The sequence below is a fragment of the Capra hircus genome, chromosome 18 (genome assembly GCF_001704415.2).
Source record: "Capra hircus breed San Clemente chromosome 18, ASM170441v1, whole genome shotgun sequence".
Taxonomy (NCBI): Eukaryota; Metazoa; Chordata; class Mammalia; order Artiodactyla; family Bovidae; genus Capra; species Capra hircus.
This window is the reverse complement of record NC_030825.1, coordinates 66764610-66782470: the sequence shown is the minus strand read 5'-3', so window position 1 is coordinate 66782470 and position 17861 is coordinate 66764610. Positions and strand designations below refer to the sequence as shown.

General features: G+C 43.4%; 1 protein-coding gene across 1 annotated transcript; it reads right to left on the bottom strand.

Annotated features, from left to right (window-relative positions):
* Window positions 1-10937, bottom strand: LOC102181424 (zinc finger protein 256). Its single transcript, XM_013971746.2, has 3 exons — window positions 10682-10937; window positions 6783-6909; window positions 1-2180 (listed from the first exon to the last, which is right to left on the bottom strand). Exons 1-3 carry the CDS (start codon window positions 10853-10855, stop codon window positions 370-372), a joined length of 2112 nt encoding a protein of 703 aa, XP_013827200.2. The 5' UTR covers window positions 10856-10937; the 3' UTR covers window positions 1-369.

The window sequence follows — 17861 nt, the reverse complement described above, 5'->3', positions numbered from 1 at the left end:
TGGGAGTTCATGATGGACAGGGAGGCCTGGTGTGCTGCAATTCATGGGGCTGCAAAGAGTCGGACATGACTGAGCGACTGAACTGAACAAAGATGGCAGTGATGCAAATATGGGATGAACCCTGGATAGGTTGGAGAGTGCAACATAATCACACATGCTTCACACATAACCAGGGATTCTCCCACTGTTTATGCGTAGATGGATGAAAGTCAATTAAGACAGATGGCTCCTCAGAAAGTTTCCTCCAGTGCCCTTAAACTGAATGCTGAAACCACATTTGCTGCATATCTGTGCCATGCCTTTGTGTGAACTCTGATGTGAAAGGGGTTAGATTTTTCCTACAAAAGATTTTCCACATTCAGTGCACTCTTAAGGCCTTTCTCCAATGTGACCTTTCTGATGACAACGCAGTTTGGATGTGGTAATAAAAGATTTCCCGCATTCACCGCACACATAAGGCCTTTCTCCAGTGTGAACTCTCTGATGATAATGGAGAGTGGAACTACAAGTAAAAGATTTACCACATTCACTGCACTCATAAGGCCTTTCTCCTGTGTGAATTCTCTGGTGTATTATGAGGTTATTTCTTTGGATAAAGGATTTCCCACATTCACTACACTCATAAGGTCTTTCTCCAGAATGAACTCTTTGATGATAATGGAGGTCAGACCTAGAGATAAAAGATTTCCCACATTCACTGCACTCATAGGGTCTTTCTCCAGTGTGAGCTCTCTGATGATAACGAAGGCTGGAGCTGAAGGTAAATGATTTCCCGCATTCATTGCACACATAAGGCCTTTCTCCTGTGTGAATTCTCTGGTGTAAGATAAGGTTATTTCTTCGATTAAAGGACTTCCCACATTCACTGCACTCAAAAGGCCTTTCTCCGGTGTGGACTCTCCAGTGTTGAATGAGTGTCCACCTATTGTTAAAGGACTTCCCACATTCAGTGCACTTAAAAGGCTTTTCACCAGTGTGAGCTTTCTGGTGTTGATTCAATTGGGATCCATACTTAAACAATTTCCCACACTCAGTACACTCATAAGGCCTTTCTCCTGTGTGAACTCTCTGATGTTGAATGAGAACCCACCTATTGTTAAAAGACTTTCCACATTCACTACATTCATAAGGCCTTTCTCCAGTGTGAACTCTTTGATGATAATGGAGGTTAGAGCTAGTGGTAAAAGTCTTCCCACACTGACTGCATGCATAAGGTCGTTCTCCTGTGTGAGATCTCTGATGATACCTGAGGGCAGGCCTAGAGACAAAAGATTTCTCACAGTCACTACACTCGTAAGGCCTTTCTCCTGTGTGAGATCTCTGATGGTAAGTGAGGGCTGAGCTAGAGGTAAAAGATTTTGAACATTCACCACACACATAACTGTTTTCTCCTCTGTGCCATGTGTGGGGAGAAATGAGGACAGATTTGTGGCTTAAGAATTTCCCACATTTGCTGCAATTATATTGCATTGCCCCAGTCTGAATGCTTTGATGTTGACACAGAGTTGAGCTTTGCCTGAAGGATTTTCCAGATTCACCACACACATGAATCCATTCTCCAGCGTGGGCTCTCTGGTGTACAACAAATGAGGATTTGTACCTGAATGCTTTCCCACATTCACTGCACACAAAACAAGGTCTTCCAGTGTGGACACCCTGGTCCTGAACAAGTGTATGTGGGGGACTAAGGGCTTTCTTGCATTCTTCCCATGTGTGATGAGTTTTCCTGCCATGTGAGGTTGACTTGCACTGGGTGACTGTGTTTGGCTTCTTCACAGCCTGTTGCTGCAGGTGAACCATGATGGTCAGGAAGTCCTTTTCAAAATCCCTGCAGGTAAATGGCTTCTGTGACACATGGAAGCTGCAGCTCTTCACAAACGAGGCCTTGTCCACACTGCTTCTGAGGGTTTTCTCTCCCATGTGCTGCTCCAGGTGCTGCTGAAAGTTTGCACTAAAACAGAATTGTTTCACACATGCTGCACACCTCAACAGTTTCTGGATGTGTTGTGTTTCATGGTGCACAGCCAAGCGGAAAACGTTTCTCAAGACTGGACCACAAATCTCACAAGGGTTCATCTTTTGAGTAGACAAAGCTGCCTTTGGAGTCCTAGCCTGTGACACTCCTAGAGAAGTGATCTGTTGAGAAGGTGCCTCTGGATTCTCTGTTCCACAGCAGCAACCTGAACAGAAAGAAATGCAGGTCAAGTACATATTGACTATAGGGAAGGGTCAAGCTCATCACAAATCTGCATCTGCATCAACAACAAAACAGCCAGAAAACAATAAATAGTGGCTACGATTTCCCTGGAGATCCAGTGGTTAAAACTTCACCTTCCAATACAGGGAGTGTGGGTTCAATCCCTGGTTGGGGAGCTAATATCCCATATGCCTCTGTCAAAAAACCAAAACAGAAAACAGAAACAATACTGTAACAAATTCAATAAACAGTTTAAAAATAGTCCACATCAAAATCTTAAAACAAAAACAGCAACCAAATTAGACTGAATCTTATGTTGTCAAAAAGAGACTCACACATCAGTGCTAATGACACAGAGAGCTCAAAATGAAGGCAACATAAAGATACTCTGTGCAAATGGAAAACTGGAAGTCAGCATAAGTACTGTATAGCTTCAGACAAAACAAATATTAAGTGAAAAACTGCCACAAAAGACAAAGAAGTTCATGATATAATGATAAAACAGTTAATCAAGGGACTATAACAATAGTTAGTGTATATGCATTGAACATTGTAGCATGAAAATGTATGCATCAAATGTTAACTAATCTGAAAGCAGATTTCATAGAACTTTCCTGGTGGTCTGGTGGTTAAGAATTTACCTTGCCATGCAGGGGACAGGGGTTCAATCCCTAGTAAGGTAATTAAGATCTCACATGCTGCAGAGCTACTAAGCTGGCATGCTACAATTTCTGAGCCCATGAGTTCCAGAGCCAGCTCACCACAATGGAGGGCCTGTGTGCTGTAAATACTGAAGCCCATGCACCACACCTAGGGAGTCCATGTACCTCAACAAAAGATTCCAAATGATGAAACAAAGAAGATCCTGTGTATTGCAACTAAGACCTGACACAGTCAAATAAATAAATAAAATTAGGAAAAAAACAAGAAGAGCTAGAGACTTCAATATTTTCCTTTAACAATAGGTAGATCAACCAGACAGAAATTCAGTAAGAAAACTTTGCACTTGAACATATACTTTAGACCAAATGGACATATACAAAATATAGTGTCCAACTGCAGCAGAATACATTCTCCTCAATTGCATACAGAACACTGCCCAGAGCAGATCATATGCTATGGGTTATAAAACCAGGTCTAACAAATTTAAGGAGATTGAAATAATATAAAGTATCTTTGCTGACCAAAATGGATTGAAGCAAAAAATCAGTAACAAGGAGGAAACTGGGAAAATTCACAAATATGTGGAAATTAAACAACACAACCATGGGAAAATAATGCATCTCAGAAGAAACCAAAAAATACCTTACCAGTTCAAAGAAGGAAACTTAGAGCAATAAATGCTTACTGTAGGCATATATAGGAAAATAAAAATCTTGGCTTCACAGGTGACTTCTACCAAACATTCAAAAAAGATAAAATACCTACCCTTTTCAAACTCTTTCAAAATATTGGAGAAAGGAATGCTTCCTAGCTCATTTTACAGTGGCAACATCACCAGATACCAAAACCAGATGAAGACAATACAGAAAATTATAGGGTAGCATCTCTGATAAACACAGATGCAAAAATCCTGAACAAAATATTAACTCTGAATTAAGTGGGTAAAGAAGGAACATACCTGAACATAATAAAAGTCATAGAAGGCAAATCCTTCAGCTGACATTAAGCTCAATGGTGAAATGTCAAAAGCTATGCCTCTAAAATCAGGAACCAGAAAAAGATGTCCACTATCTCCACTCTTATTCGGTGTAATATTGAAAGTCCTAGCAAAGAGCAGTCAGGCAAGGGAAAAAAAGGAAAAAAAAATGCATCCAAAATGGAAAAGGCAGAAGTAAAACTTTCACTATTTGCAGATATCATGGTTTTACACATAGAAAACTTGAAGGACTCCACCAATAATCTATTAGAAATAACCAACAAAGTTGCAGGGTAAAAAATCAACATACAAAAAACAGTTCAATTTCTAAACTTGAACAGTGAGCTAGCAAAAAAATGAAAACAATCCCATTTACAATTCCAACAAAAAGGATAAAATACCTAGGAATATTTAACCAAGAAGGATGAAGACCTATACATGAAAAACTCTAAGACATTGTTGGAAGATTGAAAAAGGTACAAATGGAAAGCAATTACATGCTCACTGACTGGATGAATTAACATTATCAAATTTAAATTAAAAAAAAAAAACTTGGAAAAAATAAATAAATAAAATGTCCATACTACCTAAAGCAATCTACAGATTGAATGCAATCTCAATCGAAATTCCAAGGACATTTTTCACAGAAATAGAACAAAAAATCTGACAATTTATATATAAAACCACAAAACTTAGCAAATAGCCAAAGGATTATTATAAAATAAACAAAAAAACTCAAGAAAACAAAACTAGGGGAATTCCCTAGAGATCTGATGGTTAGGACTCAGCTCTTTCACTGCAATGACCCAGGTTCAATCCCTGGTCAAGGAACTAAGTTGAACTGCTTGCTGCAACTAGAGAAAGTCCAAATGCAGCAATGAAGACTCAGCACAGCCAAAAATAAATGAATCTTTAAAAAAATTTAAAAAGACATGACCCTCCCCACCCCCAACCCAGGGTGGTCCAGTGGTTAAGAATCCAACTGCCAATGCATGGGACACAAGTTTGATCCCTGGTGCAGAAAGATTCCATATGCTGAAGGGTAACTGAGCCTATGCGCCCCAACTAGTGAAGCCCACTTGCCCTAGAGCCTGTGCTCCACAACAGAAGATGCTGCAATAAGAAGCCTATGCATCTTTGAATCAGTTCTAATGAGGTGGATGAAAGTGGAGCCTATTATACAGTGAAGTAAGTCAGAAAGAAAAACACCAATGCAGTATATTAACACATATATATGGAATTTAGAAAGATGGTAAAGATGACCCTATATGTGAGACAGCAAAAGAGACACAGATGTAAAGAACAGACTGTTGGACGCTATGGGAGAAGGCAAGGGTGGGATGATTTGAGAGACTAGCATTGAAACATGTATATTATATGTGAAACAGATCGCCAGTCCAGGTTCGATGCATGACACAGTGTACTCAGGGCTGGTGCACTGGGATGACACTGAGGGATGGGAAGGGGTTCAGGATGGGGAACACATGTACACCCATGGCTGATTCATGTCAATGTATGGCAAAACCCACTACAATACTGTAAAGTAATTGACCTCCAATTAAAAAAAAAAAAAAAAAGAAGCCCATGCATCACAACTAGAGTAGCCCCCACTGATCTCAACTAGAGAAACCTCACACACAGCAACAAAAACTCAGTGCAGCCAAAAATAATTTTTTTTTAAATGAGGGGTAACATGCTAGCAAGGATACACAGAAAAGGGAACCATTGCACATGGTTGCAAAGAATGTAAATTAACGTAGTCATAGAAAATACCACAAATATTCATCAAAATATTGAAAGTAGAACTACCAAATGATCAAACACACCAACTTCTGGGTATATATCCCAAGAAACAAAACCAGTTTCTTCATGAAACAGGTGCATGTGCATGTTCACTGCAGTATTATTCAAAAGAGCCAAGGTACAGAAACATTTTAAAGTGTTCATTACTGGATGAAGTGATAAAATATGGTACACACACACACACACACACGCACCAACTTTCCCATGATTATGTGTGCAGGAATATTCAGACAAGAAAAAGGAAAAACTGCCACTTGGAACAATCATGAGCCTAGAGGACATTATGCTAAATGAAATAAACCACAGAGAGAAGAACAAATAGTTTATTAAATATAGAATCTTTAAAAAAGTCAAACTTAGAGAACCATAAAGTAGAATGCCAAATATTGAGAGCTATAAAAATGGGGAGATGGTCAAAAACACTTCGTTATGAGTAAGTTCTAAGAACCAAATGTGCAGAATAGTGACTATAGTCATTAATATTGTATTGTACACTTGAAATTTGCTAACAAATCCTAAGTATTCTCACACACACGAAAGAAAAATGTTACGTCTGGTGATAGGTGTGTTAATAAATTTCATGGTGATAATTGTTTCATAATATATATATATCAAATCATTACATTATATATATTAAGTACATAAAATTTTATCAGTTATACCTCAATAAAGTTGGGACGACAGGATGAAATGCAAACAAGAGGTCTAAACATCATAAAAAGAACTATATAGGAGAAAGATCAAGAGTACCCAATGCTCATGTAAGTAGTCCCCATGACAATGGCTGCAATTCCATAAACAGGCAGAAACAGAATTGTCAGCTAAAGGAGGGGCCACAGAAACTGCATGGATCTGGACACACTGACCCATTCAGGGAAAGGGCGAGCAAACTGCACCCAAAGGCCTTACTGCAAGACTATGGACCACAAACCCTTCCCTGTGACTATTCAATATAACAGGTATTAGGGATGTAGGGGAGAAAAAAGGGCAGTGCAAACGGCCCAGCCCTATTAACCACAACTACCCAGGACACTGGGGAAGCAAGCAGTGCCTACACCATGTGAGGACAGAGCACCTTCTGGGGCGTGAGGCAGGATACAGACAGAGGCCAGCCCAGGTCAGTAGGGAGGCTGAAGGTCTTACCCAGTGAGGATATAAGTGCATAGTTCTCCAGCATCACATCCAGATACAGGCGTCTCTGAGCCTCATCAAGGAGCCTCCATTCCTCCCAGGAGAAGTACACAGCAACATCTGGAAAGGTCACACTACCCTGTGGTGAAGGGGACAAATGAAACCTTGAACATTCTCTAAGAATCCACAACACATCTCTCCAAACACCTACGCCATTCCCATCTTCCACTGGTGCCAGTGATGCCTTCTCTCTCTTCACTACCTGCTTTACTCACTGTGTTCAGCCCTCGGCAGGAACTGGGCGGGGGGCGGTACTACAAGGCTTCTCCAGAATTTTGTGCACACAGATGCCATCTAAACTCTGGGTTTGGCCTGCAATGTCCTGTCCCTCCAACCAAGCAATTCCCCTAGAGCCTCCCAAATTATGGGAATCCAGACACAGCCAAAGATAAGAACATGCTTGACTTGTAAATACTCAACATTAGGAACCTGAGGCCATCAGTTCACACTTCCTCTCAATGGGCATATCATTCTGTAGGCAGCATTTCTCTCACAGTTTCAGACTCTACAGTTGCACTTCCACAGCACTGCCATCTCCCTGCACCACACCATAGAATTCTTCCTGAACATACATGCACACTGGTGCTTGGCATCCAGAGAATGCTTGAGAAATTACAGAAGATTCACTACAACCCCAGTCCTCTGATGGATCTGACACCAGGCTAAGCCACACATGCTGCTTAGATCTTGCCACATGCTGCCAGTCCTTTCTTCAATATTCCCCACCCGAAAACCACACAGGATTTTCACATTCCCATAACTCTCTTCAACTTCTTTACTGCCAGCTTTGCCCTTTCAACAACCACAACTCGCTTCTCTCTACTCAATCTTCGTAAAAAAATCCAGCCCTAAAAATTTCTCCTCCAGTCACAGTGACTCACAAATGACATCTGCTCCAGACCTTATCCACTAGCAAGACTAAGACATCCCAGACCCTGTCAAAGGTCATTGCAACATTCTGGAGAAGTCATATAGTACTAAATGAGAAGCAGCCCCAGCCTTACTGCCTTCTTGTCTCAATTACTCCTGGGTCTCCTCAGCCATATCTCAGACTCCATTCATCCCACTGAAGCCTTGGCCGCCTGCCAAGCCACTTCTCTACTTCACTTGGGTTTGCAATGCCCTACAAACCCTGAGCAAAAGTACTGCTCCTCAGCACATACCCTAGTCTTTCTGACCTACTAATATCATGGCCACTCTAACCTGCACTCCCCTCCTAAATGTGATCCACAGCTCCACACAACAGTCATCACTTTTGAAAATTTCCATTCCTGAACCCGTTCCCCAGTTTTCCAGACCTGCCCAGTCAACTGCCCATGTTGCCTACACTCAGTCTTCTCTGAAACGTTTCAGACTCTTCAGAGAGCCAAACAAACTCAAAATATTTCCAAGGAAAATTAACCTGCCGCTAAGGTCCCCATCCAGCTGGTGGGTCTTCCGCCCCTTTGTCTACCAGGGCCAAAGCCCAAGGGTCAGCCCGTACAACTGCCCTTCTCTTGTCGTCAGCAACACCCACAATTTTATTTGTCCCTTTGTATGAGAGCAGGGTAGGAACAACCCTCAGCAGGCAGCCACGGCTAGGCCTCATTACTCTGTGACTGAACAATAAGTCTTGCTCAGCCACTGGTCAGTGCCTCCGAGGACCCGCCCCACAAGCAACCAAATGTCAATGAGTGACCTTTAGGGAAGTGATTCAGTCAAGGGTCAGTGGTGTGGTGATCACCAGGTGGAGAGTGAGCTAGGACAGAGTCAGGCCTTCTTCTGGAGGCCCTCCAGGGCAACCAGGCTTGGGCCAGCGGGTCACCTGGAGAGTCCAGGAAACAGGCTGGGGAATACGTCCTGCAGGGCTTCAGCACCCTCATAAAGCCCTCTACTAGCCGTGGCCCAGGCCGTGAGGCAGTAGTGAACCTCTCTCCCATTCTTGTCTCTGCGACGTAACAGCAGCGGCCGTCTGCATGGTTTGCAGTCTGTGAGAACTGGTTCCCCACTTTGGACAGCCTGAGGAGCCTGAGTTGGATTATAAAGAAAGCTGAGCACTGAAGAGTTGATGCTTTTGTACGGTGGTGTTGGGAGAAGATTCTTGAGAGTCCCTTAGATAGCAAGAAGATCAAACCAGTCAATCCTAAAGGAAATCAGTCCTGAATATTCATTGGAAGGACTGATGCTGAAGCTGAAACTCCAGTACTTTGGCCACCTGATGTGAAGAACTGACTCATTGGAAAAGACCCTGAACACAGGAGGGGAAGGGGACAAGAGAGGATGAGATGGCATCACCGACTCAAAGGACATGAATCTGAGTAAGCTCTGGGAGTTGGTGATGGACAGAGAAGCCTGGCATGCTACGATCCATGGGGTCGCAAAGAGTCAGATACGACTGAGTAACTGAACTGAACTGAGGAGACTGACGGCCAGTTGGGTTGGGTGCCTGGCTCCCTCAGGGATGACAGCTGGGCAAGTCTGGGACCTGGCCTTGAAGGAGCTGCCAACTGTAATCTGCCTCCTCTTAGGTAGGGCTGGGACATTGGAGGGTGAAAGTTGTGCCTTGGGACTTTGCCCTTTCTTGTCAGAACAGAGAATAACATTCATCTGGTACAGACTTATAGGAACATTCTTACCTGACCAGGAACTGATCCCAAGAACAAAGGATCTGACATGAGAAATCTACAACTAACCACGCCCACACCTCACCTTTTGCTTTTAAAGGGCCTTGCTGAAAGTTTTCAGTAACTTTGGGGCTCTTAGGGCATAAGCCACCCATCTCCTTGTACAAACCTGTAACAAACCTCTGTTCCAAAGTCTGTTTTAATATTGATGGGCCTGACTGTGTGCGGGGCACAGTTCAGTTCAGTCACTCAGTCGTGTCTGGCTCTTTGCGACCCCATGAATCGCAGCACGCCAGGCCTCCCTGTCCATCACCATCTCCCGGAGTTCACTCAGACTCACGCCCATCGAGTCGGTGATGCCATCCAGCCATCTCATCCTCTGTCATCCCCTTCTCCTCCTGCCCCCAATCCCTCCCAGCATCAGAGTCTTTTCCAATGAGTCAACTCTTGGCATGAGGTGGCCAAAGTACTGGAGCTTCAGCTTTAGCATCATTCCTTCGGAAGAAATCCCAGGGTTGATCTCCTTCAGAATGGACTGGTTGGATCTCCGTGTGGGGCACAAGGACTTGCGATTTCGGTAACACCTTCTCAAAAAATTGATCCAGAATTCAACCACTTTTCACACATCCAAGGTAGTCACTCTGGTCCATCAATACATACCTAGGCTATTACAATTAATACCTCCGTGCTTCCTGTCTCCTTCCTCCCTCTCCTACTTTTTTTCTTGGCAGTCAGAGGGAGCCTATTTTGGTATGCATGCAATCACTTCCCGCTTGCTATTCAAACCTTCTATTACCTATGAGATAAATGGTCTTTTCTTTTTTTCTGGCCGCACGGTGGGACTCGTGAGATCTTAGTTCCCCAACCAGGGGTTGAACCGGAGCCCTCGGCCAAGAGAGGCAGAATCCTAACCACTGGGCTGCCAGGAAATTTCCATATATGGCCAACCTTTCTCGCACCAACACTGCAACCTTGACTGGCCCAGCTGCAACTAGAATTGCTAGACCTTAGTCCCTGGTCAGTGCCACCGCCAAATCTCCGCGCCTGCAGGTTCCTCCGCCCGTCACCCTCTCCCAGGCGCATTCCCAGTCTGTCAGACATAGAGCCCCACCCAAGCGGCCTCACCCGCCTGGATCCCGGGGACTGGGCCGCGGGCACGTGAGCAGGCGCCCGCCGCCCCCTCGACGCTCGGGGCTTTCGTGTCCGGCGGGGTGAGGGCGGAGAAGGCCCAGGGGGACCAGCGTTTACCTGAGCCGGGTCCCTTAGTGCCGCCGCCATCGGACTCTGTGGGCGGAGCGGGGCCGGGAGCAGCGGGCGTACCCCGCCCGGCGGGGCCCCTCCCGGTCTCGGCGCGGCGCACCCTGGGCGGCGTCCCCGAGCCTCACACCCGCCTCTCTGCAGCGGGTACCTTCTCAGTCTCATCGCCCTTCCCAGCGAGTAACCGAAGCGCTTGAATTATGAAAATCCTCTAGCACTTTCAAAATGACGCTCATAGCGTCGCGGCCGGAAGTCCCGCCCAGACATTATTGCCTCACAGGAAAATGCGGCTTCTCTTTGTCTTAATTGGCTGATCGTCAGCAGCCACCCATCGCACAGCCGCCTGGGTAATGTATTTGCCCACGGATACAGGAGCCAAGGTCCAGTTTGAGTTATCCCTGGCGTCCAGGAGAAACGGCGAAGCTACACTGTGAGATTTGCTAAAATAACAACCTAAGTCCAGAGACTGAGGTGGGGCGTTCCTTCTTAAAGAGAATGCACTCAGATGTTTGAGGATTACTGTCTGTAACTGATCACCCGAGTGTTTGGAGACATTTTCTTTCAAATTCTTCGAAGCTCAGCGTGTTCCTAGAGTCTAAGAGCACCTTTCCAGATGCTCTCAAATCCATCAATCCAAATGCATCCTGGAACTACCCAGGCGGTCCACTGATTAAGATTCCTCCCTTCCAAGGCAGGAGGCATGGTTCAATCCCTGATGAGGGAACTAAGATCCCACAAGCATCCCAGCACGGCCAAACAAACAAAAAAAACCCCAAATGACCTATGCAGAGTCACTTAGACACAGAATGGAGACACTGAAAACTGAAGCTAATTAACAATAGTGCACTGTTCATCTGTGTTTGGTATAGACAAATACACCAAAGTGTAGATAAGGAAAAGGATGCTGCGCCACCTTGAGGAAGGAATACAAAGACAGGTCTCTGACAATGATTCCCAAGACAACAGAAACCCTGCCTTTATAGTTGCTGGGAGAAATATCAATAACCTCAGATATGCAGATGACACCACCCTTATGGCAGAAAGCGAAGAACTAAAGAGCCTCTTGATGAAAGAGGAGAGTGAAAAAGTTGGCTTAAAGCTCAACATTCAGAAAACTAAGAACATGGCATCTGGTCCCATCACTTCATGGCAAATAGATGGGGAAACAGTGGAAACAGAGGCAGACTTTATTGGGGGGGGGGCTCCAAAATCACTGCAGATGGTGACTGCAGCTATGAAATTAAAAGACGCTTACCCCCTTGGAAGAAAAGTTATGACCAACCTAGACAGCATATTAAAAAGCAGAGACATTATTTTGCCAACAAAGGTCTGTCTAGTCAAGGCTATGGTTTTTCCAGTAGTCATGTATGGATGTGAGAGTTGAACTATAAAGAAAGCTGAGCGCTGAAGAATTGATGCTTTTGACCTGTGGTGTTGGAGAAGATTCTTGAGAGTCCCTTGGACTGCAAGGTGATCCAACCAGTCCATCCTAAAGGAGATCAGTCCTGAATATTCACTGGAAGGACTGATGTTGAAGCCGAAGCGCCAATACTTTGGCCCCCTGACGTGAACAGCTGACTCATTTGAAAAGACCCTGATGCTGGGAAAGACTGAAGGCAGCAGGAGAAGGAGACGACAGAAGATGAGATGGTTGGATGGCAACACTGACTCAATGGACATGAGTTTGGGTAAACTCCTGGAGTTGGTGATGGACAGGGAAGCCTGGTGTGCTGCAGTTCATGGGGTCACAAAGAGTCAGACACAACTGAGTGACTGAACTGAACTGACTCTGTCCAATTCACTGAGCAATACTTTCATCTATTTAATATATATTACTTTATATCCTCACATATATTCAGTTCCTTTCTGAATCTGGTGTTAATCTCAAAAAGAGAAGAACAAAATAAATGCCATTTTGACATGTGGCAATGGCTGCAGTGTTTTGCGATATTCCAGCACTATTTGCTATTTCATGGTTGGTCTTATTTCATCTACCCCACGCACCTTAGTATATTATTTCACCTGTAAAGGGAATGACAGAGGATGAGATGGTTGGATGGCATCACCGACTCAATGGACATGAGTCTGGGTAAACTCCAGGAGTTGGTGATGGACAGGGAGGCCTGGCGTGCTGCGGTTCATGGGGTCACAAAGAATCAGACACGACTGAGTGACTGAACTGAATCACAGACAGCATGTATTTTAATGTATAAACTCTTCAGATTGTTTTTAAAATGTAAGGGTTTGGGGGACTTCCCTGGCGGAGCAGTGGTTAAGAATCTACCTACCAGTACAGGAGACACAGGTTCGATCCCTGGTCTGGGAAGATTCCACGTACCCCGGCGCAGCTAAACTTGTGCGCCACAGCTGCTGAGCTCACATTCTGCAGTTACCGCATAAGGTCTTTGTGCCTCAAGATCTAAGCTGTTGTTGTTTAGTCAGAAAGTTGCGTCCGACTCTTTTGATACCTCGTGGAACGTAGCCCACCAGGGTCCTCTGTCCATGGGATTTCCCAGGCAAGAATAGTGGAATGGGTTGCTATTTCCTTCCCCAGGGGATCTTCCCAGCCCACGTCTCTTGCATCCCATTAGGATCCTTTCCCACCGAGCCACCAGGGAAGCCCAAGATGTAAAGTTCTGTTGTTGTTGCTGTTTAGTCACTAAGCCAAGTTCCTCTGTCTGTGGGACTTTTTCTGGCAAGAAAACAGAAATAATGACAGATGCCATTCATCATAAGCACAAACTAGGTGTAAAACATCTGATGAACTGTGGTCCATTTTGTTTCTCTGGGAAGAAAGCATTGTCCTTACACCCCTTACATAGCTCGGGACAAGGAGAAACAGCAATACCACCACTCCAGTGAATTTTACCTAAAGTCTCTGGGAAAATTCTCTGAAGATTTTTTTTTTAATGTTTGCAATGATTATTTTTTGGTGATTTACTAAATGTAGAGTGTTGGGAAGAATACTCCAGAGAGAGAAAAGTACATATGAAGGACAAGTGTGTGAAGGGGTGTGCACATTCAGGAAGCTGACATAAAGGGTGGCAAGAGAATGAAGGGTACTTCGTATCAAGATGCTGAACTGAGCAGATACAGTTATTTGTGGAAATGTTAACAAGTTAGCTGACCCATAGACCCAGTGGAGTATATTCATAAATTCCAAATCTTTAGATACTAAATTTTAGTCTTCTATAAACTACAATAATGTGGTAATACTTTTCCATGGTAGAAAATGTAGTTTCTGTTTTAAAATTAAAATTATGAAGTGTTATTTGTGCAAAAAGTCATCCTGGTATGGCTACTGTAGAAACTTTCAAAAATATAATTTACAAATATCTATATACCTAAATCAAATGCTTAAAGACACTTCAAATTATGCAAAAGCTGTAACCTATAACTGGAAAACATTAAAAATTATATTTTTTAAACTTTTCTTTGAGAAAACAACTTTGAGCAAGATTGTGTTTACTAATGTGAAGTGCTGACTCCATCCAAACCATTAGAAGCCTAATGTTTCTTTCCTTTATTAGCTTAGTATAATTTCTTACATTTTCTAGTGTCCTTTAAAAAAACTTTATAAAAGGGGGGGTTGTATTATTTTTAACCTTTTAAGTCTACAAGATTCATTAATCTTCAAATCCATTGCAGGAAAGGTCTAATAGATTCTTCAACCAATGTTGCTTTTTTTGTCTCAGTCAGAAGGTGCCTGGACTGTGTGCACACAGAAGAGAAATGAATGTTCTAATAAGCTTTCTTTTCCAACCTGGGATTTAGGAAGTCTTTGACAATACCAGAGGTTTGAACACAACCATGCTGAATATACATGGAGGTTTTCCTCCATGTGGAAATTGCCAATTCAGGGGACACTGAGTGGCATTTCCCTGGTGGTCCAGTGGTTAAGACTGTGCTTCCACTGCAGGGGGCGCAGGTTTGATCCCTGGTCAGGGAACTACGATCTGGCAAGCCACATGGTTCAGCAGACACACACACACACACACACACACACAAAGGACACCAAGCTACTTCCACCTAAATCCTGCCCCTTTAAGTAACACAAAAGGCACAGGATTTAGGTGGTTTCACCAGTGAGAAAGCTCTAACTTATTCATAAATTGTCTATAGCTAAGTCCCCCAGATGTTCAAGCTGGTTTTAGAAAGGGCAGAGGAACCATAGATCAAATAGCCAACATCCGCTGGATCATCAAAAAAGCAAGAGAGTTCCAGAAAAAACATCTATTTCTGTTTTATTGACTATGCCAAAGCCTTTGACTATGTGTATCACAATAAACTGTGGAAAATTCTGAAAGAGATGGGAATACCAGACCACCTGACCTGCCTCTTGAGAAACTTATGTGCAGGTCAGGAAGCAACAGTTAGAACTGGACATGGAACAACAGACTGGGTCCAAATAGGAAAAGGAGTATGTCAAGGCTGTATATTGTCACCCTGCTTATTTAACTTATATACAGAGTACATCATGAGAAACACTGGGCTGGAAGAAGCACAAGCTGGAATCAAGATTGTCGGGAGAAATATCAATAACCTCAGATATGCAGATGACATCACCCTTATGGCAGAAAGTGAAGAGGAACTAAAAAGCCTCTTGATGAAAGTGAAAGAGGAGATTGAAAAAGTTGGCTTAAAGCTCAAATTCAGAGAACTAAGATCATGGCATCCAGTCCCATCACTTCATGGGAAATAGATGGGGAAACAATGGAATCAGTGTCCGACTTTATTTTTGGGGACTCCAAAATCACTGCAGATGGTGACTGCAGCCATGGAATTAAAAGACGCTTACTCCTTGGAAGGAAAGTTATGACCAACCTAGAGAGCATATTCAAAAGCAGAGCCATTACTTTGCCAACAAAGGTCCGTCTAGTCAAGGCTATGGTTTTTCCTGTGGTCATGTATGGATGTGAGAGTTGGACTGTGAAGAAGGCTGAGTGCCGAAGAATTGATGCTTTTGAACTGTGGTGTTGGAGAAGACTCCTGAGACTCCCTTGGACAGCAGAGATCCAACCAGTCCATTTTAAAGGAGATCAGTCCTAGGTGTTCTTCGGAAGGAATGATGCTAAAGCTGAAACTCCAGTACTTTGGCTACCTCATGCGAAGAGCTGACTGATTGGAAAAGAGACTGATGCTGGGAGGGATTGAGGGCAGGAGGAGAAGGGGATGACAGAGGATGAGATGGCTGGATGGCGTCACTGACTCGATGGACTTGAGTTTGAGTGAACTCCGGGAGTTGGTGATGGACAGGGAGGCCTGGTGTGCTGCAATTCATGGGGTTGCAAAGAGTCTGACACTGAACTTACCTGAACTGAAGTCGGATTGAGCGACTGAACTGAACTGAACTGAAGTCCCCCTAAGTGGATCCTACAGTATTGTTTACTCACAAGCAAAAGAAAATTCTGATTAACCAATGGACCACTTTCCATACATGGTGTGATGAGGCTTCCAAATGCAACTTAGACCAACATTGCCTCCTTTAAAGATGTTAGTTAAGGGTATCTTCTTAGATCCATTTGTTGCTAAAATGTCAATAACCTAAAATGGAAAATGAAATACAACAAACTAAATGCTGTATAAAATGAATACTTGTATAATCACATAGTCAAAAACTATTTCAAATCAATTTATAACATAGAATTTTGACTCCATTTACTTAGACTTGTGGAAATAAATATGGCCAACCAAATGAGAACACTCAAAGCCTATTTATTCAGAGCTACAAATCATGGCTTGAAAATGTTGAGTTTCTAGATTTAAGAATTAATCAAGAAACAAGGTCAGGGAACTATATTGAATACTCTGTGTGATAAATCATAATGGAAAAGAATATTTTAAAAAAAGAATGTATATATGCATATAACTGAGCCACTGTGCTGTACAGCATAGATTGGCACATACTATAATAAAAATTTTTTAAGTGATCAAGAATATTAATGATTAAACTTTAAAAGTATATGCTGCACATGGCTACTGCATTGTGTACAGTACACAAGGTGTTTATGAAATACTCCCACATTAAAAAAAACAATTAGTTTTATACCAGAGAGGTCACATCACTGAAAAATAAATAAAATTCCAACATAAGTTTTTGCTGTTTCACCATCTTTTTTGTTAGGGAAAAAACAGAAACTTCAAAAAACAATTTAATATTTAATATTTTTTTGGTTGCAGCTTGTAGCAGAGACTGAACCTGAGCCCTCAGCAGTGAAAGTGCCAAGCCCTAACTACTGAACTGCTAGGAAATCTTCCCCCCCAAATTCAACAGGAATGCAGGGTTTACATTGCATTCAGTGGGGACAGCACATCCTCACTATCTTCATTTTCCTGCACAGCAACACATCTGAAGTGAAATCACACAGGTACTACAAAACCACTGATAATTTTTTTCATCTCACAACAGCTTCCCTATAGAAGATACATAGTTCCGGATGCCATGACAATTTCTGCACTGGCTTTTCCTTCACAGGTAGTAGCTGGAATATTGTGGAGACCCCTTCAATACAGACACATTTCCCCAAACTTGTGGTAGCCTTTCCCCCTCCCTACAAATCCAGTGTTCCTGTAACAGATGACTCCCCCTCCCTATACGACTGTATAATCTAACCTATGCTGCCACTATCTGGAATTCTAGATATGTGGATACATGGTCCCACTGCAGGACCTAGGGAACAGACTTCTCTTACTAAGTGGACACAATCCATGATCCCCGTGAAAAGGAAAATTTTCTTGACTTAGGAAGCAGCAAAGGTATCACAACTGCCCATCTAAAGACTGACATCTGAACCAACAAAATACCAATGCATCCAGGCTACAAATAAGAACCGCAAATCCCTGCAGTCTTTCCTTGGAGGCCCTGGGAGCAGTGGCAACTAGGACAAAGCTAGAGAGAGGTGCTCTCACAGCATAGCGCTCCCCCTGAAGTAGAGTGTGCAATTCCACAAAAAAACCTTTCAGCCCTGATCGCTGCTAGAACCCAGCTGTTTTCAAGTCACCGCAGGGAATAAAATCCCAAGATTGAAGAGGAGGGTCTTGCTTTTTCCTCCTCTGCTGTTGAGGTGCTTGGGTCTTCCGAGGAAGCTCAGGCCGTTTTGGGATGAGGCCCTCACTTCATCTGGTGACTAGCACCGCACCTGGCAGCCCCCACCTAGCATTTGCCCTCACC

What these genes read in the sequence shown, in the direction of transcription:
- LOC102181424 (XM_013971746.2), bottom strand. Translation starts at nt 10,855, where the DNA reads ATGAGACTGAGAAGGTACCCGCTGCAGAGAGGCGGGTGTGAGGCTCGG. An exon ending in CACTAAGGGACCCGGCTCAG is followed by an intron (nt 6,910 to 10,681) that starts GTAAACGCTGGT and finishes CCTTCACCACAG; the next exon opens with GGTAGTGTGACCTTTCCAGA. An exon ending in TGCACTTATATCCTCACTGG is followed by an intron (nt 2,181 to 6,782) that starts GTAAGACCTTCA and finishes CTTTCTGTTCAG; the next exon opens with GTTGCTGCTGTGGAACAGAG.